This window comes from Phyllobates terribilis, unplaced genomic scaffold (genome assembly GCF_046119375.1).
Source record: "Phyllobates terribilis strain yellow unplaced genomic scaffold, ASM4611937v1 Scaffold_10__3_contigs__length_209671492, whole genome shotgun sequence".
In the NCBI taxonomy this organism is placed as follows: Eukaryota; Metazoa; Chordata; class Amphibia; order Anura; family Dendrobatidae; genus Phyllobates; species Phyllobates terribilis.
In genome coordinates, this window is record NW_027362770.1 from 149,268,025 (window position 1) to 149,292,456 (window position 24,432).

Consider the following 24,432-nt stretch of genomic DNA (forward strand, 5'->3'; position numbering starts at 1 on the left):
AATATAGGCTGGATGTGAGTTCTGTGTGTCTCTCCAGTAATATAGGCTGGATGTGAGCTCTGTGTGTCTCTCCCAGCAATATTGGCTAGATATGATTAATATGTATCGCTTTTAGTAATAAAGGCTGTAAGTGAACTCTTTGTATCAAGGGAGCTGCTTTCTTTACTTCATTGAATGTATCAGCAAAGTTTCAAAGCTGTACTTTACAAACCAAATGCTTTTCTCCTTATCTACAGCCTGTTTTCTATGCCCTCTGAGATTCTTTCTCCCCTGTCCACTGCAAATCTGATTATATCCCCTAACTCCTCCATGCTTCTATCTCCAAGACTGAGAGAAGGGAATTGATAGCAAAGAGAGCAGTCAGGACCAGGAGCAGGAGCCCCTGAGGATTTCTAACCTTTTTGCAGAATATTCCGGTAGATAAAGAACTTACAGACAATCAGCAGCAGCAAAATGGTAGAAAAGTTTTAATGAAGACTATTAAGAAAATTTTTTAACTTTGCATTTAGGAGGGACATGAACAATAAACAAAATTCTGTGCAAAGGTGTACGAAGCATTTAGGTTGTAAAGGAAAAAAGAGGGGTAATTGTAGTAGTGGTAAAATCTCTCTTAGTTTCTTCATTTGTAGGCCATGTTATTATGAATGCAATTACAGATTTAAAAAATCCACCTCATTGTATAAGCAGAACTACCCCTCCTTATGTGACTGATTGGGGTGTACAGACTTTACAGGAGAGGCTTTCCCATTCGGACTCTCTCCATTAGCCATAGCAGGGGTCCTATTCAAACAGTGGCTCCCGCTTTGATGGAGCGGGCAAGTATTATATGGATAGCCATTCACTGGAAAATCTGGATTTCATCAGACTAGTGGCAAAATGTAAAGCGGTTTTCATGCTAAGAAAAACTATAATTTGCAACCTTTTAAAGCTGTACCAACCCACCCTCCCCCCCAAAAAAAAAAAAAATAATAAAAATTTTGTTTTCCGATAGATTTTTTTTCCTGCGTGGACTATTCACAATAGAAAAACCCATTTATTTAAGAAAAATCGTAGTATAAAAATTATTCTGATTCTTGGATAGATTTCAAACACCAACTGGTGAAATGATAAATCAGCTGAATTGCAAAAAATAAACTTAATGGCAAACAGATAATGCTGGAAAATTCTAAGATATCTGAGACATTTGCTTGGTGAGAGATATTAATATCATTCACTGTTCGGGGCTTGATCTCTTTCATACACTCGAAATATGTATTGTACTCCTTTTTCTTCCTGAATTCCAGATGGAATGCCGGGATATCTGGAAAAAAAAAAACGTAACTGCTTTAACATCAGTGTATAACCACTATGTAGTTAGCTCCCTCTAGTGTGGCTGCAGGATTTTATTATTTAAGTACTTGTGTATCGCTTAAAAGGGTTGTCCATGCTTGGGTTTCAAATGTGCAGTCACTCTAGGTCCTCACAGCATGCAGAGTGCGCGCTGTTGGGGTTATCCAGTGCAAGTATGTGATTTGCATATGTGTGGTCACGTGCCGACTAGACGTGCACGTCTAGTTGGAATGTGGCTCAAAGTATGCAAAACATATACTTGCGGTCACAGAACTGACCTCTTCCAGCACCGGAGAATCCCGACAGCGTACACTGGGTGTGCTGTTATAATTCACAAGCCTGCTGTTTACATAGAGTGACGTCAGACTTGAACCCCAAACCTTGACAATTCATTTAAAGTCTTAAAATTTTGGGCCGATTCACTTTGCAATGTGGATTTAAATGATTTATAACATTTCAGTGCCAGCAGCAGGGAGTTAACTTTCAGAGAGCCAAAAAGAAGGCAGAGATGGTTTGTTACCATGCCTGCCTTCCTGATTGAGCAAGGCCGCACAAGTTTAGTTGGAATATGATAGGAAGTATGAGAATGGCATACTTGCGGTCTCGTGACTGCCCATTCTCGCTGGTGCACACGCTGTGAGGATTCAGGAGATTTCACTCACATAAAGTGGATATAAACTTTTAGCCAAAGACTTGACAACCCCTTTAAATGGATTCATTTTCATACTTTACTTACTTCTCTTTTAATTTGAAGATGTTCTTGTCAAACTCTGGAAAAAAAATATCACATGGAAAATCCGCCATGATGTGTGTGAAATAGATATGGTTACACCAAGAGTGTTTCATCAACTTCTGAAAAGAGAGGCAATAATATGTAATGTGTTAGATGGTGTGGTAGCGATCTATAAGATACTGCCATAAAAACAGAAATCTGACTGTAATAGAAACCATTACTGGCAGCTCGCGACACAGTCCCTTTCTCAATTAAGGTTCAAGAAAATATTCCCAAAGGTGGTACCTGCATCCATGTGGTATATCCAGTGCGTATGCCATAGATGAACAAGATGGCACAGCATTTTTCTCCCTCAGATGCAGGAGTCTATGCTGACCCTGGCAACTAAGTGGTTGACAGAGGGAGGGGAATGCTGTGGTCATGTGAATGATGTACATGACATCACCCTCAGATGCCGCAGTCTATGCAGACCCTGACATCTAAGTGGTTGACTGAGGAAGTGAAATGCAGTGGTCACATGAATGATAGACATGACATCACCTTTCCAATGCTGTGGTCTATGTTGACCCTGGAATCTAAGTGGTTGACAGAGGGACGGGAATGCAGTGCCCACGTTACTGATGGACATGACATAGCTCTTCATGTGCTGCGTTCGATGCTGACCCTGGAGTGTAAGTGGTTGACAGAAGGAGGTAATGCAATGATCACATGAATGATGGACATGACATAACCCCTCAGATGCTGCGGTCTGTCCTCACCCTAGCATCTAAATGGTTGACAGAGGGAGGGGGATTCAGTGGTCGGGTTAATGATGGGCATGAGATAACCGTTAAAATGCTGTGGTCTATGCTGACTCTGACATCTAAGTGGTTGAAGAGGGAGGGAATTCAGTGGTCAAGTTAATGACATGGCATTCCCCTCAGATGCTGCAGTCTATGCTGACCCTGACATCTAAGTGGTTGACAGAGGGAGGGGGTGTAGTGGTGATATGAATTATGGACATGACATCACCCCTCAGATGCTGAGGTCTATGCTGACCCTGGCATCTAAGTGGTTGACAGAGGGACGGGAATGTAGTGGTCACATGAATGATGGACATGACATCACCCCTCAGATGCTGTGGTCTATGCTGACCCTGGCATCTAAATGTGTGATGACACAGATTTGACCCTGGGATCTAAGTGGTTGACAGAGGGAGCAGGATGTAGAGGTCACAGTAATGATGGACATGACATCACCCCTCAGAAGCTGAGGTCTATGCTGACCCTGGCATCTAAGTGGTTGACAGAGGGAGCAGGATGTAGAGGTCACAGGAATGATGGACATGACATCACCCCTCAGAAGCTGAGGTCTATGCTGACCCTGGCATCTAAGTGGTTGACAGAGGGAGCAGGATGTAGAGGTCACAGGAATGATGGACATGACATCACCCCTCAGAAGCTGAGGTCTATGCTGACCCTGGCATCTAAGTGGTTGACAGAGGGAGCGGGATGCAGTGGTCACAGGAATGATGGACATGACATCACCCCTCAGAAGCTGAGGTCTATGCTGACCCTGGCATCTAAGTGGTTGACAGAGGGACGGGAATGTAGTGGTCACATGAATGATGGACATGACATTATCCCCTCAGATGCTGTGGTCTATGCTGACCCCGGCATCTAAGTGGTTGACAGAGGGAGCGGGATGTAGAGGTCACATTAATGATGGACATGACATCAGGGCAGGAGCCACTGAAGCAGTAGAGGAATAAATACCTGAGTAAGGATTATTTTAACACATTTCTAGCACTTGGACTTAATAAAAAAAATCTTGAAAAACCTCGGTAACACCTATCAATAAAAATCACCACTTTCTGAAAGAAAAAATTACTTTACAGGTTTTGGGATGGCAACCTGAGTATGTTTGATGGCTTCTGGTGAGGTCGGCATGAAGACCTCCAAGAATCTCCAAATCAGTGGTGAAGACTAATTCACCACTTTTAATTTTGGAGGTTCGGTTCGGATTTCCAGCTTTCGCCCTGGGTGTTACTACTTTACATTTTTCTATCTCACTACTCTCTTTGTGCTCTTGTATTAAGCAAAGTCTCCCACTAGTGACCATTTCCACTACACTTACCTCATAACACTCCACTCCTCCTAGCGCCCATAAAGTTTCCACTTCATCACAGAGAGGAGGACTGGAAACAAGCTGCACAATCTCTTCTATATCGCGGCAGATGTAATGAGCAAATTTCGGTAAATCGCTAGAAGTAAAACGGTCCAAAAAGAAAAGAAAATGTCTCCTTCTTGCTCCGTTGCATAAAAGCATGTAAACTGCACAATTACAGAAAATATGAGGATGACATGAAAATAAAAAAGGGTTTTGGGGCATAAATATCAGTTTTCTAGATTTAAAGAGCACCCCATTAAATCTAGATTCTCGGTCCTGGATAGTTTAATATGGGCGCATTATACCATTATATGCAATTTCTCTATTTATACATGAAAAAATTAGGAAAATTCGTTTTCATATAAAAAATTCACTCGGAGAATGCCACACTACAGCCTGATACAATCAAGAGACCACCATATACCTGAGCTGCCTGGTAAGAAGAACAATAATGGTGTTTGCCAGAGGTAACAGGTTCTCATCGAAGGTTTCAAATGAACGTCGGCCCCAAACAAGAAGATTTTTCTTTCCTGTAACAAAGAAAAAATAACAGGTTAATAAGTCAAACGAGTAAATTGTGGATGTAGCTCTCCTGGATTGTCCTGAAAAATGATGGGGGGGAACCTCCTTTACTGTAAGAACAGGAGTCTAAAGGGTAACTTTTCTGCTTGTGGAAAGTCACATGCCTGGCATGCCAGTGTAAGGAGACCTATAGGCCATAATGCTTCTGTGGGAAATTAAATATGCATATTGTCTTTCCAGAAAGGAAGACAATTAGAACTCTAGTGCAACCTAAAAGTCAATATCGACCCTTTCACAAGCTTTGTCACATGACTTAGGATAAAAGCCAAACCAGAATCACAATTTGCAAACGTGTTTTGGGGGTGTTGCCCCTCCTCAGTGCAAATGATTAGATCTGATTTGGCTGTGTCTCTGACTGGGGTCTTAAGGGTATCATTACGGGTCAATATTGACTTTGAGGATTGCTACTTCCAATAGGTGGCACTAAAGATCAACTCCTCTTCTTCTCGGAAGAGACAATTTACATATTTAATTTCCAAGAGGAGCATTTCATTGTTTATAAGTTTCCTTACCATGGCATGTCAGGCATGTCACTCTCAGCAAGGAGATACGTTACCCTTTAGACCCCAGTCAGAGGCCTGTCATACAGCCTAATCAGATCTCACACTTTGCACTGAGGAGGGTCAAACACCCTGAAACACATGTCTGCAAATTGAGATTCTGGTTTGGCTTTTATCATAAATGATGTGACAAGGCTCATTAAAGGGTCGATATTGACTTTTAGGATTGCTACTTCCTATAGGTGGTGCTAAAGTTCAAGTCCTCTTCCTCGTTGAAGAGAAAATTTACATATCTGAGAACAGGAGGCACAGCTGCAGCCTTCCAAAATCTCCAAGAAAGTAGCATTTCTGTTTCTTTTGCCAGACCCTTCATGTTTCCTCCCTAAAAGTATGATGGGCCACATACAACCCTGAAAATAAGAATCTACACTCACCTATTCATTTTTCATACTGCTGCTCAAGCCCCCTGCCGGTTCCTTTTCTCTTCTTCCTGAGGCGATGGGCAGGTGACCAGAACAAGGTGTACAAAGACCAGCTCTGTGCATCCTGTTCCTGTCACATGACATGTGACCGCTGCAGCCGATCACTGGGGCATTGGTGACAGCTGCAGCCATCTGATCCTGCTGAAAGATGAGGCAAATAGACTGGCGACGGGGGACCTAAGTAGTGCTATGGAGGATCAATAGTGGGGTATTTATTTTTTAATTGTTAGACCACACAGGACCCGGTTTACGGAAAAAAGGGTTGAACAACCCCTTTAAGTAAGACCAAATCGTCAACATAGTGTACAAGGGTTTAATTTGTCCAGACCCTTAGACCTGCTCATGACCAATTTGTACACTTAGATCATACATGTCAAACTCTGGCCCATGGGCCAACTCTGGCCCGCATAATGGTTATATTTGGCCCGCGACACCAGAACCACTAGGCCTATGTGGGGCCATTATACTGTATGGAGGGCTATGTGGGGCCCATTATACTGTATGGAGGACTATGTGAGACCTATTATTCTGTATGGAGGACTATGTGGGGCCATTATTCTGTATGGAGGACTATGTGGGGCCATTATTCTGTATGGAGGGCTACGTGGGTCCCATTATACTGTATAGAGGACTATGTTGGCCCATTATACTGTATGGAGGACTATGTGGGGCCCATTATTCTGTATGGAGAACTATGTAGGGCCCATTATTCTGTATAGAGGACTATGTGGGGCCATTATACTGTATGGAGGACTATGTGGGGCCCATTATACTGTATGGAGGACTATGTGGGGTCATTATGCTGTATGGAAAACTATGTGGGTCCCATTATTCTGCATAGAGGACTATGTGGGGCCCATTAGTATGTATAGAGGACTATGTGGGGCTCAGTATACTGTATGGAGGACTATGTGGGGCTCAGTATACTGTATGGGGGACTATGTGAGGCACATTATAATGTATGGATGACTATGTGGGGCCCATTATTCTGTATGGAGGACTATGTGGGGCCCAGTATACTGTATGGAGGACTATCTGAGGCCCATTATACTGTATGGAGGACAATGTGGGGCCCATTATTCTGTATGGAGGACTATGTGGGGCCAATTATTCTGTATAGAGGACTATGTGGGGCCCATTATTTTGTAGGGAGGACTATGTGGGGCCCATTATACTGTATGGAGGACTATGTGGGGTCATTATCCTGTATGGAGGACTATGTGGGGCCCATTATACTGTAGGGAGGGCTATGTGGGGCCCAGTATACTGTATGGAGGACTATGTAAGGCCCATTATACTGTATGGAGGACTATGTGGGGCCTATTATTCTGTATAGAGGACTATGTGGGACCAATTATTCTGTATAGAGGACTATGTGGTGCCCATTATTCTGTATGGAGGACTACGTGGGGCCCATTATTCTGTATAGAGGACTATGTGGGGTCATTATACTGTATGGAGGACTATGTGGGCCCATTATTCTGTATGGAGGACTATGTGGGCCCATTATACTGTATGAAGGACTATGTGGGGCCTATTATTCTGTATGGAGGACTATGTAGGGCCTATTATTCCGTAAGGAGGACTATGTGGGGCCCATAATACTGTAAGGATGACTATGTGGGCCCATTATTCTGTATGGAGGACTATGTGGGCCCATTATACTGTATGGAGGACTATGTGGGGCCTATTATTCTGTATGGAGGACTATGTGGGGCCTATTATTCCGTAAGGAGGACTATGTGGGGCCCATTATACTGTAAGGAGGACTATGTGGAGTCATTATGCTGTATGGAGGACTATGTGGGTCCCATTATACCGTATGGAGGACTATGTGCGGCCCATTATACTGTATGGAGGACTATGTGGGGCCTATTATTCTGTATGGAGGACTATGTAGGGCCTATTATTCTCTATAGAGGACTATGTGGGGCCCATTATTCTGTACAGAGGACTATGTGGGGTCATTATACTGTATGGAGGACTATGTGGGTCCATTATTCTGTATGGAGGACTATGTGGGCCCATTATACTGTACGGAGGACTATGTGGGGCCTATTATTCTGTATGAAAGACTATGCGGGGCCTATTATTCTGTATGGAGGACTATGTGGGACCCATTATTCTGTATGGAGGTCTGTGTGGGGCCCGTTATTCTGTAAGGAGGACTTTGTGAGGCCCATTATTCTGTATGGATGACTATGTGAGGCCCATTATACCGTATGCAGGACTATGTGAGGCCCATTGTTCTGTATGGAGGACTATGTGAGGCCCATTGTTCTGTATGGAGGACTATGTGGGGCCCATTATACTGTATGGAGGACTATGTGGGGCTCAGTATACTGTATGGAGGACTATGTGAGGCCCATTATACTGTACGAAGGCCTATGTGGGGCCTATTATTCTGTATAGAGGACTATGTGGGACCAATTATTCTGTATAGAGGACTATGTGGTGCCCATTATTCTGTATGGAGGACTACGTGGGGCCTATTATTCTGTATAGAGGACTATGTGGGGTCATTATACTGTATGGAGGACTATGTGGGCCCATTATTCTGTATGGAGGACTATGTGGGCCCATTATACTGTATGGAGGACTATGTGGAGCCTATTATTCTGTATGGAGGACTATGTAGGGCCTATTATTCCGTAAGGAGGACTATGTGGGGCCCATTATACTGTAAGGAGGACTATGTGGAGTCATTATGCTGTATGGAGGACTATGTGGGGCCCATTATACCATATGGAGGACTATGTGGGGCTCAGTATACTGTATGGAGGACTGTGTGGGGCCTATTATTCTGTATTGAGGACAATGTAGGACTCATTATTCTCTATAGAGGACTATGTGGGGCCCATTATTCTGTACAGAGGACTATGTGGGGTCATTATACTGTATGGAGGACTATGTGGGTCCATTATTCTGTATGGAGGACTATGTGGGCCCATTATACTGTACGGAGGACTATGTGGAGCCAATTATTCTGTATGGAAGACTATGCGGGGCCTATTATTCTGTATGGAGGACTATGTGGGACCCATTATTCTGTATGGAGGTCTGTGTGGGGCTCGTTATTCTGTAAGGAGGACTTTGTGAGGCCCATTATTCTGTATGGATGACTATGTGAGGCCCATTATACCGTATGGAGGACTATGTGAGGCCCATTGTTCTGTATAGAGGACTATGTGAGGTCTATTGTTCTGCATGGAGGACTATGTGGGGCCCGTTATTCGGCATGGAGGATTGAGTGAGGCCTATTATAATGTATGGAGGACTATGTGAGGCCCACTATACTGTATGGAGGACTATGTGGGGCCCATTGTTCTGAATGGAGGACTATGTGAGGCCCATTGCTCTGTATGGAGGACTATGTGAGGCCCATTGTTCAGTATGGATGACCATGTGATGCCCATTATACCGTATGGAGAACTATGTGAGGCCCATTGTTCTATATGGAGGACTATGTGAGGCCCATTGTTCTGTATGGAGGACTATGTGAGGCCCACTATGCTGTCTGGAGGACTATGTGGGGCCCATTGTTCTGTATGGAGGACTATGTGGGGCCCATTATTCTGTATGGAGGTCTGTGTGGGGCCCATTATTCTGTAAGGAGGACTTTGTGAGGCCCATTATTCTGTATGTATGACTACGTGAGGCCCATTATACCGTATGGAGGACTATGTGAGGCCCATTGTTCTGTATGGAGGACTATGTGAGGCCCATTGTTCTGTATGGAGGACTATGTGGGGCCCGTTATTCTGCATGGAAGACTTTGTGAGGCCTATTATACTGTATGGAGGACTATGTGAGGCCCACTATACTGTATGGAGGACTATGTGGGGCCCACTGATCTGAATGGAGGACTATGTGAGGCCCATTGTTCTGTATGGAGGACTATTTGAGGCCCGTTATTCTGTATGGAGGACTTTGTGAGGCCTATTATACTGTATGGAGGACTATGTGAGGCCCACTATACTGTATGGAGGACTATGTGAGGCCCATTGTTCTGTATGGATGACTATGTGAGGCCTATTATACCGTATGGAGAACTATGTGAGGCCCATTGCTCTATATGGAGGACTATGTGAGGCCCATTGTTCTGTATGGAGGACTATGTGAGGCTCGTTATTCTGCATGGAGGACTTTGTGAGGCCTATTATACTGTATGGAGGACTATGTGAGGCCCACTATGCTGTATGAAGGACTATGTGGGGCCCATTGTTCTGTATGGAGGACTATGTGAGGCCCATTGTTCTGAATGGAGGACTAGGTGAGGCCCACTATACTGTATGGAGGACATTGTGAGGCCTATTATACTGTATGGAGGACTATGTGAGGACCACTATACTGTATGGAGGAATATGTGGGGGCATTATACTGTATGGAGGGCTATGTGGGTGCCATTATACTGTATAGAGGACTATGTGGGCCCATTATACTGTATGGAGGACTATGTGGGGCCATTAATCTGTCTGGAGGACTATGCGGGACCCATTATTCTGTATGGAGGACTGTGTGGGGCCCATTATTCTGTATGAAGGACTTTGTGAGGCCTATTATACTGTATGGAGGACTATGTGAGGCCCACTATACTGTATGGAGGACTTTGTGAGGCCTATTATACTGTATGGAGGACTATGTGAGGCCCACTATACTGTATGGAGGACTATGTGGGGCCATTATACTGTATGGAAGACTATGTGGGGCCCATAATTCTGCATGGAGGACTGTGTGGGGCCCGTTATTCTGTATGGAGGATTTTGTGAGGCCTATTATACTGTATGGAAGACTATGTGAGGCCCACTATACTGTAGGGAGGAATATGTGAGGCCCATTTTTCTGTATGGATGACTATGTGAGGCCCATTATGCCGCATGGAGGACTATGTGAGGCCCATTGTTCTGTAAGGAGGACAATGTGAGGCCCATTGTTATGTATGGAGGACTATGTGAAGCCCACTATACTGTATGGAGGACTATGTGGGGCCCATTGTTCTGTATGGAGGACTATGTGAGGCCCACTATACTGTATGGAGGACTTTGTGAGGCCTATTATACTGTATGGAGGACTATGTGAGGCCCACTATACTATATGGAGGACTATGTGGGGCCATTATACTGTATGGAGGGCAATGTGGGGCCTATTATTCTGTATGGAGGACTATGTGTGGCCATTATTCTGTATGGAGGGCTACGTGGGTCCCATTATACTGTATAGAGGACTATGTTGGCCCGTTATACTGTATGGAGGACTATGTGGGGCCTATTATTCTGTATGGAGAACTATGTAGGGCCCATTATTCTGTATAGAGGACTATGTGGGGCCATGAAACTGTATGGAGGACTATGTGGGCCTCATTATACTGTATGCAGGACTATGTGGGGCCCATTATTCTGTATGGAGGACTATGTGGGGCCTATTATTCTGTATGGAGAACGATGTGGGGTCCATTATTCTGTATAGAGAACTATGTGGGGCCCATTAATCTGTATAGAGGACTATGTGGGGTCATTATTCTGTATAGAGGACTATGTGGGGCTCAGTATACTGTATGGAGGACTATGTGAGGCACATTATACTGTATGGAGGACTATGTGGGGCTCATTATTCTGTATGGAGGACTAAGTGGGGCCTATTAATCTGTATGGAAGACTATGTGGGGCCTATTATTCTGTATGGAGGACTATGTGGGACCCATTATTCTGTACGGAGGTCTGTGTGGGGCCCGTTATTCTGTATGGAGGACTTTGTGAGGCCTATTATACTGTATGGAGGACTATGTTAGGCCGACTATACTGTATGGAGGACTATGTGAGGCCCATTGTTCTGTATGGATGACTATGTGAGGCCCATTATACCGTATGGAGGACTATGTGAGGCCCATTGTTCTGTATGGAGGACTATGTGAGGCCCATTGTTCTGTATGGAGGATTATGTGAGGCCCGTTATTCTGTATGGAGGACTTTGTGAGGCCTATTATACTGTATGGAGGACTATGTGAGGCCCACTATACTGTATGGAGGACTATGTGGGGCCCATTGTTCTGTATGGAGGACTATGTGAGGCCCATTGTTCTGTATGGACGATTATGTGAGGCCCGTTATTCTGTATGCAGGACTTTGTGAGGCCTATTATACTGTATGGAGGACTATGTGAGGCCCACTATACTGTATGGAGGACTATGTGGGGCCATTATACTGTATGGAGGGCTATGTGGGGCCTATTATTCTGTATGGAGGACTATGTGGGTCCATTATTCTGTATGGAGGGCTACGTGGGTCCCATTATACTGTATAGAGGACTATGTGGGGCCATTATACTGTATGGAGGACTATGTGGGGCCATTATTCTGTATGGAGGACTATGCGGGACCCATTATTCTGTATGGAGGACTGTGTGGGGCCCGTTATTCTGAATGGAGGACTTTGTGAGGCCTATTATACTGTATGGAGGACTATGTGAGGCCCACTATACTGTATGGAGGACTATGTGAGGCCCATTTTTCTGTATGGATGACTATGTGAGGCCCATTATACCGTATGGAGGACTATGTGAGGCCCATTGCTCTGTATGGAGGACTATGTGAGGTGCATTGTTATGTATGGAGGACTATGTGGGAACTGTTATTCTCTATGGAGGACTTTGTGAGGCCTATTTTACTGTATGGAGGACTATGTGAGGCCCATTGTTCTGTATTGAGGACTATGTGAGGCCCACTATACTGTATGGAGGACTTTGTGAGGCTTATTATACTGTATGGAGGACTATGTGAGGCCCACTATACTGTATGGAGGACTAGGTGGGGCCATTATACTGTATGGAGGACTATGTGGGGCCCATTATTCTGCATGGAGGACTGTGTGGGGCCCGTTATTCTGTATGGAGGATTTTGTGAGGCCTATTATACTGTATGGAGGATTATGTGAGGCCCACTATACTGTAGGGAGGACTATGTGAGGCCCATTTTTCTGTATGGATGACTATGTGAGGCCCATTATACAGTATGGAGGACTATGTGAGGCCCATTGTTCTGTATGGAGGACTATGTGGGGCCCATTGTTCTGTATGGAGGACTATGTGAGGCCCATTGTTCTGTATGGAGGACTATGTGAGGCCCATTGTTCTGTATGGAGGACTATGTGAGGCACACTATACTGTATGGAGGACTATGTTGGCCCATTACACGGTATGGAGGACTATGTGGGGCCTATTATTCTGTATGGAGAACTATGTAGGGCCCATTATTCTGTATAGAGGACTATGTGGGGCCATTAAACTGTATGGAGGACTATGTAGGGCCCATTATACTGTATGCAGGACTATGTTGGCCCATTATACTGTATGGAAGGCTATGTGGGGCCCAGTATACTGTATGGAGGACTATGTGGGGCCCATTATTTTGTATGGAGGACTATGTGGGGCCCATTATACTGTATGGAGAACTATGTGGGGTCATTATGCTGTATGCAGGACTATGTGAGACACATTATACTGTATGGAGGACTATGTGGGGCCCATTATTCTGTATTGAGGACTATGTGGGGCCGATTATTCTGTATAGAGGACAAAGTGGGGCCCATTATTCTGTATGGAGGACTATGTGGGCCCATTATTCTGTATGGAGGACTATGTAGGCCCATTATTCTGTATTGAGGACTATGTGGGGCCCATTATTCTGTATAGAGGACAATGTGGGGCCCATTATTCTGTATGGAGGACTATGTGGGCCCATTATTCTGTATGGAGGACTACGTGGGCCCATTATTCTGTATGGAGGACTATGCGGGACCCATTATTCTGTATGGAGGACTGTGTGGGGCCCGTTATTCTGAATGGAGGACTTTGTGAGGCCTATTATACTGTATGGAGGACTATGTGAGGCCCACTATACTGTATGGAGGACTATGTGAGGCCCATTTTTCTGTATGGATGACTATGTGAGGCCCATTATACCGTATGGAGGACTATGTGAGGCCCATTGCTCTGTATGGAGGACTATGTGAGGTGCATTGTTATGTATGGAGGACTATGTGGGAACTGTTATTCTCTATGGAGGACTTTGTGAGGCCTATTTTACTGTATGGAGGACTATGTGAGGCCCATTGTTCTGTATTGAGGACTATGTGAGGCCCACTATACTGTATGGAGGACTTTGTGAGGCTTATTATACTGTATGGAGGACTATGTGAGGCCCACTATACTGTATGGAGGACTAGGTGGGGCCATTATACTGTATGGAGGACTATGTGGGGCCCATTATTCTGCATGGAGGACTGTGTGGGGCCCGTTATTCTGTATGGAGGATTTTGTGAGGCCTATTATACTGTATGGAGGACTATGTGAGGCCCACTATACTGTAGGGAGGACTATGTGAGGCCCATTTTTCTGTATGGATGACTATGTGAGGCCCATTATACAGTATGTAGGACTATGTGAGGCCCATTGTTCTGTATGGAGGACTATGTGGGGCCCATTGTTCTGTATGGAGGACTATGTGAGGCCCATTGTTCTGTATGGAGGACTATGTGAGGCCCATTGTTCTGTATGGAGGACTATGTGAGGCCCACTATACTGTATGGAGGACTATGTTGGCCCATTACACTGTATGGAGGACTATGTGGGGCCTATTATTCTGTATGGAGAACTATGTAGGGCCCATTATTCTGTATAGAGGACTATGTGGGGCCATTAAACTGTATGGAGGACTATGTAGGGCCCATTATACTGTATGCAGGACTATGTTGGCCCATTATACTGTATGGAAGGCTATGTGGGGCCCAGTATACTGTATGGAGGACTATGTGGGGCCCATTATTTTGTATGGAGCACTATGTGGGGCCCATTATACTGTATGGAGAACTATGTGGGGTCATTATGCTGTATGGAGGACTATGTGAGACACATTATACTGTATGGAGGACTATGTGGGGCCCATTATTCTGTATTGAGGACTATGTGGGGCCGATTATTCTGTATAGAGGACAACGTGGGGCCCATTATTCTGTATGGAGGACTATGTGGGCCCATTATTCTGTATGGAGGACTATGTAGGCCCATTATTCTGTATTGAGGACTATGTGGGGCCCATTATTCTGTATAGAGGACAATGTGGGGCCCATTATTCTGTATAGAGGACAATGTGGGGCCCATTATTCTGTATGGAGGACTATGTGGGCCCATTATTCTGTATGGAGGACTATGTGGGCCCATTATTCTGTATGGAGGACTATGTGGGCCCATTATTCTGTATGGAGGACTTTGTGGGCCCATTATACTGTATGGAGCACTATGTGGGCCCTATTATTCTGTATAGATGACTATGTGAGGCCTATTATTCTGTATGGAGGACTATGTGGGGCCCATTATACTGTATGGAGGACTATGTGGGGTCATTATGCTGAATGGAGGACTAAGTGGGGCCCATTATACTGTATGGAGGACTATGTGAGGCCCATTATTCTGTATGGAGGACTATGTGGGGCCATTATTCTGTATGGAGGGCTACGTGGGTCCCATTATACTGTATGGAGGACTATGTTAGCCCATTATACTGTATGGAGGACTATGTGGGGCCTATTATTCTGTATGGAGAACTATGTAGGGCCCATTATTCTGTATAGAGGACTATGTTGGGCCATTATACTGTATGGAGGACTACGTGGGGCCCATTATACTGTATGCAGGACTATGTGGGGCCTATTATTCTGTATGGAGAACTATGTGGGGCCCATTATTCTGTATAGAGGACTATGTGGGGCCCTTTAGTCTGTATAGAGGACTATGTGGGGTCATTATGCTGTATGGAGGACTAAGTGGGGCTCAGTATACTGTATGGAGGACTAAGTGGGGCCCATTATTCTGTATGGAGGACTATGTGGGGCCCATTATTCTGTATGGAGGACTATGTGGGGCCCATTATACTGCATGGAGGACTATGTGGGGCCCATTATTCTGTATGGAGGACTATGTGGGGCCCATTATTTTGTATAGAGGACTATGTGGGGCCCATTATTCTCTATGGAGGACTATGTGTGGCCTATTTTTCTGTATGGAGGACTATGTGGGGTCATTATGCTGTATGGAGGACTACGTGGGACCCATTATATTGTATTGAGGTCTATGTGGGGCTCACTATACTGTATGGAGGACTATGTAAGGCCCATTATACTGTATGGAGGACTATGTGGGGCCCATTATTTGGTATCGAGGATTATGTGGGGCCTATTATTCTGTATGGAAAACTATGTGGGGCCCATTATACTGTATGGAGGAGGGCTATGTGGGGCCTATTATTCTGTATGGAAAACTATGTGAGGCCCATTGTTCTGTATGGATGACTATGTGAGGCCCATTATACCGTATGGAGGACTATGTGAGGCCCATTGTTCTGTATGGAGGACTATGTGAGGCCCATTATTCTGTATAGAGGACTATGTGGGGCCAGTTATTCTGTATGGAGGACTTTGTGAGGCCTATTATACTGTATGGAGGACTATGTGAGGCCCTTTATTCTGTATAGAGGACAATGTGGGGCCCATTATTTTGTATGGAGGACTATGTGGGCCCATTATTCAGTATGGAGGACAATGTGAGGCCCATTGTTTTGTATTGAGGACTATGTGAAGCCCACTATACTGTATGGAGGACTATGTGGGGCCCATTGTTCTGTATGGAGGACTATGTGAGGCCCACTATACTGTATGGAGGACTTTGTGAGGCCTATTATACTGTATGGAGGACTATGTGAGGCCCACTATACTATATGGAGGACTATGTGGGGCCATTATACTGTATGGAGGGCAATGTGGGGCCTATTTTTCTGTATGGAGGACTATGTGGGGTCATTATGCTGTATGGAGGACTATGTGGGGCCCATTATATTGTATGGAGGTCTATGTGGGGCTCACTATACTGTATGGAGGACTATGTAAGGCCCATTATACTGTATGGAGGACTATGTGGGGCCCATTATTTGGTATCGAGGATTATGTGGGGCCTATTATTCTGTATGGAAAACTATGTGGGGCCCATTATACTGTATGGAGGACTATGTGGGGCCTATTATTCTGTATGGAAAACTATGTGAGGCCCATTGTTCTGTATGGATGACTATGTGAGGCCCATTATACCGTATGGAGGACTATGTGAGGCCCATTGTTCTGTATGGAGGACTATGTGAGGCCCATTATTCTGTATAGAGGACTATGTGGGGCCAGTTATTCTGTATGGAGGACTTTGTGAGGCCTATTATACTGTATGGAGGACTATGTGAGGCCCTTTATTCTGTATAGAGGACAATGTGGGGCCCATTATTCTGTATGGAGGACTATGTGGGCCCATTATTCAGTATGGAGGACTATGTGGGCCCATTATTCTGTATGGAGGACTATGTGGGCCCATTATTCTGTATGGAGGACTATGTGGGCCCATTATACTGTATGGAGCACTATGTGGGCCCTATTATTCTGTATAGAGGACTATGTGAGGCCTATTATTCTGTATGGAGGACTATGTAGGGCCCATTATACTGTATGGAGGACTATGTGGGGTCATTATGCTGAATGGAGGACTAGGTGGGGCCCATTATACTGTATGGAGGACTATGTGGGGCCCATTATACTGTATGGAGGACTATGTGGGGCTCAGTATACTGTATGGAGGACTATGTGAGGCCCATTATTCTGTATGGAGGACTATGTGGGGCCATTATTCTGTATGGAGGGCTACGTGGGTCCCATTATACTGTATGGAGGACTATGTTAGCCCATTATACTGTATGGAGGACTATGTGGGGCCTATTATTCTGTATGGAGAACTATGTAGGGCCCATTATTCTGTATAGAGGACTATGTTGGGCCATTATACTGTATGGAAGACTACGTGGGGCCCATTATACTGTATGGAGGACTATGTGGGGCCTATTATTCTGTATGGAGAACTATGTGGGGCCCATTATTCTGTATAGAGGACTATGTGGAGCCCATTAGTCTGTATAGAGGACTATGTGGGGTCATTATGCTGTATGGAGGACTAAGTGGGGCTCAGTATACTGTATGGAGGACTAAGTGGGGCCCATTATTCTGTATGGAGGACTATGTGGGGCCTATTATTCTGTATAGAGGACTATGTGAGGCCTATTATTCTGTATGGAGGACTATGAGGGGCCCATTATACTGTATGGAGGACTATGTGGGGTCATTATGCTGAATGGAGAACTAGGTGGGGCCCATTATACTGTATGGAGGACTATGTGGGGCCCATTATACTGTATGGAGGACTATGTGGGGCTCAGTATACTGTATGGAGGACTATGTGAGGCCCATTATTCTGTATGGAGGACTATGTGGGGCCATTATTCTGTATGGAGGGCTACGTGGGTCCCATTATACTGTATGGAGGACTATGTTAGCCCATTATACTGTATGGAGGACTATGTGGGGCCTATTATTCTGTATGGAGAACTATGTAGGGCCCATTATTCTGTATAGAGGACTATGTTGGGCCATTATACTGTATGGAGGACTACGTGGGGCCCATTATACTGTATGCAGGACTATGTGGGGCCTATTATTCTGTATGGAGAACTATGTGGGGCCCATTATTCTGTATAGAGGACTATGTGGGGCCCATTAGTCTGTATAGAGGACTATGTGGGGTCATTATGCTGTATGGAGGACTAAGTGGGGCTCAGTATACTGTATGGAGGACTAAGTGGGGCCCATTATTCTGTATGGAGGACTATGTGGGGCCCATTATTCTGTATGGAGGACTATGTGGGGCCCAGTATACTGTATGGAGGACTACGTGAGGCCCATTATACTGCATGGAGGACTATGTGGGTCCCATTATTCTGTATGGAGGACTATGTGGGGCCCATTATTCTGTATAGAGGACTATGTGGGCCCATTATTCTCTATGGAGGACTATGTGTGGCCTATTTTTCTGTATGGTGGACTATGTGGGGTCATTATGCTGTATGGAGGACTATGTGGGGCCCATTATATTGTATGGAGGTCTATGTGGGGCTCAGTATACTGTATGGAGGACTATGTGAGGCCCATTATACTGTATGGAGGACTATGTGGGGCCCATTATTTGGTATCGAGGATTATGTGGGGCCTATTATTCTGTATGGAAAACTATGTGGGGCCCATTATACTGTATGGAGGACTATGTGGGGCCTATTATTCTGTATGGAAAACTATGTGAGGCCCATTGTTCTATATGGATGACTATGTGAGGCCCATTATACCGTATGGAGGACTATGTGAGGCCCATTGTTCTGTATGGAGGACTATGTGAGGCCCATTATTCTGTATAGAGGACTATGTGGGGCCAGTTATTCTGTATGGAGGACTTTGTGAGGCCTATTATACTGTATGGCGGACTATGTGAGGCCCTTTATTCTGTATAGAGGACAATGTGGGGCCCATTATTCTGTATGGAGGACTATGTGGGCCCATTATTCTGTATGGAGGACTATGTGGGCCCATTATTCTGTATGGAGGACTATGTGGGCCCATTATACTGTATGGAGCACTATGTGGGCCCTATTATTCTGTATACAGGACTATGTGAGGCCTATTATTCTGTATGGAGGACTATGTGGGGCCCATTATACTGTATGGAGGACTATGTGGGGTCATTATGCTGAATGGAGGACTAGGTGGGGCCCATTATACTGTATGGAGGACTATGTGGGGCCCATTATACTGTATGGAGGACTATGTGGGGCTCAGTATACTGTATGGAGGACTATGTGAGGCCCATTATTCTGTATGGAGGACTATGTGGGGCCATTATTCTGTATGGAGGGCTACGTGGGTCCCATTATACTGTATGGAGGACTATGTTAGCCCATTATACTGTATGGAGGACTATGTGGGGCCTACTATTCTGTATGGAGAACTATGTAGGGCCCATTATTCTGTATAGAGGACTATGTTGGGCCATTATACTGTATGGAGGACTACGTGGGGCCCATTATACTGTATGCAGGACTATGTGGGGCCTATTATTCTGTATGGAGAACTATGTGGGGCCCATTATTCTGTATAGAGGACTATGTGGGGCCCATTAGTCTGTATAGAGGACTATGTGGGGTCATTATGCTGTATGGAGGACTAAGTGGGGCTCAGTATACTGTATGGAGGACTAAGTGGGGCCCATTATTCTGTATGGAGGACTATGTGGGGCCCATTATTCTGTATGGAGGACTATGTGGGGCCCAGTATACTGTATGGAGGACTACGTGAGGCCCATTATACTGCATGGAGGACTATGTGGGGCCCATTATTCTGTATGGAGGACTATGTGGGGCCCATTATTCTGTATAGAGGACTATGTGGGCCCATTATTCTCTATGGAGGACTATGTGTGGCCTATTTTTCTGTATGGTGGACTATGTGGGGTCATTATGCTGTATGGAGGACTATGTGGGGCCCATTATATTGTATGGAGGTCTATGTGGGGCTCAGTATACTGTATGGAGGACTATGTGAGGCCCATTATACTGTATGGAGGACTATGTGGGGCCCATTATTTGGTATCGAGGATTATGTGGGGCCTATTATTCTGTATGGAAAACTATGTGGGACCCATTATACTGTATGGAGGACTATGTGGGGCCTATTATTCTGTATGGAAAACTATGTGAGGCCCATTGTTCTATATGGATGACTATGTGAGGCCCATTATACCGTATGGAGGACTATGTGAGGCCCATTGTTCTTTATGGAGGACTATGTGAGGCCCATTATTCTGTATAGAGGACTATGTGGGGCCAGTTATTCTGTATGGAGGACTATGTGAGGCCTATTATTCTGTATGGAGGACTATGTAGGGCCCATTATACTGTATGGAGGACTATGTGGGGTCATTATGCTGAATGGAGGACTAGGTGGGGCCCATTATACTGTATGGAGGACTATGTGGGGCCCATTATACTGTATGGAGGACTATGTGGGGCTCAGTATACTGTATGGAGGACTATGTGAGGCCCATTATTCTGTATGGAAGACTATGTGGGGCCATTATTCTGTATGGAGGGCTACGTGGGTCCCATTATACTGTATGGAGGACTATGTTAGCCCATTATACTGTATGGAGGACTATGTGGGGCCTATTATTCTGTATGGAGAACTATGTAGGGCCCATTATTCTGTATAGAGGACTATGTTGGGCCATTATACTGTATGGAAGACTACGTGGGGCCCATTATACTGTATGGAGGACTATGTGGGGCCTACTATTCTGTATGGAGAACTATGTGGGGCCCATTATTCTGTATAGAGGACTATGTGAAGCCCATTAGTCTGTATAGAGGACTATGTGGGGTCATTATGCTGTATGGAGGACTAAGTGGGGCTCAGTATACTGTATGGAGGACTAAGTGGGGCCCATTATTCTGTATGGAGGACTATGTGGGGCCTATTATTCTGTATAGAGGACTATGTGAGGCCTATTATTCTGTATGGAGGACTATGAGGGGCCCATTATACTGTATGGAGGACTATGTGGGGTCATTATGCTGAATGGAGAACTAGGTGGGGCCCATTATACTGTATGGAGGACTATGTGGGGCCCATTATACTGTATGGAGGACTATGTGGGGCTCAGTATACTGTATGGAGGACTATGTGAGGCCCATTATTCTGTATGGAGGACTATGTGGGGCCATTATTCTGTATGGAGGGCTACGTGGGTCCCATTATACTGTATGGAGGACTATGTTAGCCCATTATACTGTATGGAGGACTATGTGGGGCCTATTATTCTGTATGGAGAACTATGTAGGGCCCATTATTCTGTATAGAGGACTATGTTGGGCTATTATACTGTATGGAGGACTACGTGGGGCCCATTATACTGTATGCAGGACTATGTGGGGCCTATTATTCTGTATGGAGAACTATGTGGGGCCCATTATTCTGTATAGAGGACTATGTGGGGCCCATTAGTCTGTATAGAGGACTATGTGGGGTCATTATGCTGTATGGAGGACTAAGTGGGGCTCAGTATACTGTATGGAGGACTAAGTGGGGCCCATTATTCTGTATGGAGGACTATGTGGGGCCCATTATTCTGTATGGAGGACTATGTGGGGCCCAGTATACTGTATGGAGGACTACGTGAGGCCCATTATACTGCATGGAGGACTATGTGGGGCCCATTATTCTGTATGGAGGACTATGTGGGGCCCATTATTCTGTATAGAGGACTATGTGGGCCCATTATTCTCTATGGAGGACTATGTGTGGCCTATTTTTCTGTATGGTGGACTATGTGGGGTCATTATGCTGTATGGAGGACTATGTGGGGCCCATTATATTGTATGGAGGTCTATGTGGGGCTCAGTATACTGTATGGAGGACTATGTGAGGCCCATTTTACTGTATGGAGGACTATGTGGGGCCCATTATTTGGTATCGAGGATTATGTGGGGCCTATTATTCTGTATGGAAAACTATGTGGGGCCCATTATACTGTATGGAGGACTATGTGGGGCCTATTATTCTGTATGGAAAACTATGTGAGGCCCATTGTTCTATATGGATGACTATGTGAGGCCCATTATACCGTATGGAGGACTATGTGAGGCCCATTGTTCTGTATGGAGGACTATGTGAGGCCCATTATTCTGTATAGAGGACTATGTGGGGCCAGTTATTCTGTATGGAGGACTTTGTGAGGCCTATTATACTGTATGGCGGACTATGTGAGGCCCTTTATTCTGTATAGAGGACAATGTGGGGCCCATTATTCTGTATGGAGGACTATGTGGGCCCATTATTCTGTATGGAGGACTATGTGGGCCCATTATTCTGTATGGAGGACTATGTGGGCCCATTATACTGTATGGAGCACTATGTGGGCCCTATTATTCTGTATACAGGACTATGTGAGGCCTATTATTCTGTATGGAGGACTATGTGGGGCCCATTATACTGTATGGAGGACTATGTGGGGTCATTATGCTGAATGGAGGACTAGGTGGGGCCCATTATACTGTATGGAGGACTATGTGGGGCCCATTATACTGTATGGAGGACTATGTGGGGCTCAGTATACTGTATGGAGGACTATGTGAGGCCCATTATTCTGTATGGAGGACTATGTGGGGCCATTATTCTGTATGGACGACTATGTGGGGCCCATTATTTGGTATCGAGGATTATGTGGGGCCTATTATTCTGTATGGAAAACTATGTGGGGCCCATTATACTGTATGGAGGACTATGTGGGGCCTATTATTCTGTATGGAAAGCTATGTGAGGCCCATTGTTCTGTATGGATGACTATGTGAGGCCCATTATACCGTATGGAGGACTATGTGAGGCCCATTGTTCTGTATGGAGGACTATGTGAGGCCCATTATTCTGTATAGAGGACTATGTGGGGCCAGTTATTCTGTATGGAGGACTTTGTGAGGCCTGTTATACTGTATGGAGGACTATGTGAGGCCCACTATACTGTATGGAGGACTATGTGGGGCCTATTGTTCTGTATGGAGGACTATGTGAGGCCCATTGTTCTGTATGGAGGACTATGTGAGGCCCGTTATTCTGTATGGAGGACTTTGTGAGGCCTATTATACTGTATGGAGGACTATGTGAGGCCCACTATACTGTATGGAGGACTATGTGAGGCCCATTGTTCTGTATGGATGACTATGTGAGGCCCATTATACCGTATGGAGGACTATGTGAGGCCCATTGTTCTGTATGGAGGACTATGTGAGGCCCATTGTTCTGTATGGAGGACTATGTGGGGCTCGTTATTCTGTATGGAGGACTTTGTGAGGCCTATTATACTGTATGGAGGACTATGTGGGGCCCATTGTTCTGTATAGAGGACTATGTGGGGTCATTATGCTGTATGGAGGACTAAGTGGGGCTCAGTATACTGTATGGAGGACTAAGTGGGGCCCATTATTCTGTATGGAGGACTATGTGGGGCCCATTATTCTGTATGCAGGACTATGTAGGGCCCAGTATACTGTATGGAGGACTATGTGAGGCCCATTATACTGCATGGATGACTATGTGGGGCCCATTATTCTGTATGGAGGACTATGTGGGGCCCATTATTCTGTATAGAGGACTATGTGGGGCCCATTATTCTCTATGGAGGACTATGTGTGGCCTATTTTTCTGTATGGAGGACTATGTGGGGTCATTATGCTGTATGGAGGACTATGTGGGGCCCATTATATTGTATGGAGGTCTATGTGGGGCTCAGTATACTGTATGGAGGACTATGTGAGGCCCATTATACTGTATGGAGGACTATGTGGGGCCCATTATTTGGTATCGAGGATTATGTGGGGCCTATTATTCTGTATGGAAAACTATGTGGGGCCCATTATACTGTATGGAGGACTATGTGGGCCTATTATTCTGTATGGAAAACTATGTGAGGCCCATTGTTCTGTATGGATGACTATGTGAGGCCCATTATACCGTATGGAGGACTATGTGAGGCCCATTGTTCTGTATGGAGGACTATGTGAGGCCCATTATTCTGTATAGAGGACTATGTGGGGCCAGTTATTCTGTATGGAGGACTTTGTGGGGCCTATTATACTGTATGGAGGACTATGTGAGGCCCACTATACTGTACGGAGGACTATGTGGGGCCTATTGTTCTGTATTGA

At 45.1% G+C, this 24,432-nt stretch overlaps 1 protein-coding gene across 2 annotated transcripts in view; it reads right to left on the minus strand.

Moving 5' to 3' along the window:
* Nucleotides 1-444: 444 nt before the first annotated feature.
* Nucleotides 445-24,432, minus strand: part of LOC141164548 (dihydrofolate reductase-like) — a 47,093-nt gene continuing 23,105 nt past the window's right edge. For both annotated transcript variants that reach the window (XM_073649929.1, XM_073649928.1), the window contains exons 4-7: nt 4,635-4,740; nt 4,178-4,304; nt 2,066-2,181; nt 445-1,300 (exon numbers count right to left, since the gene is read on the minus strand). In XM_073649929.1, the coding sequence (XP_073506030.1) occupies nt 1,207-1,300; nt 2,066-2,181; nt 4,178-4,304; nt 4,635-4,740 (443 nt within the window). In that variant the 3' untranslated portion in view covers nt 445-1,206. The remainder of the gene's footprint in view (nt 1,301-2,065; nt 2,182-4,177; nt 4,305-4,634; nt 4,741-24,432) is intronic.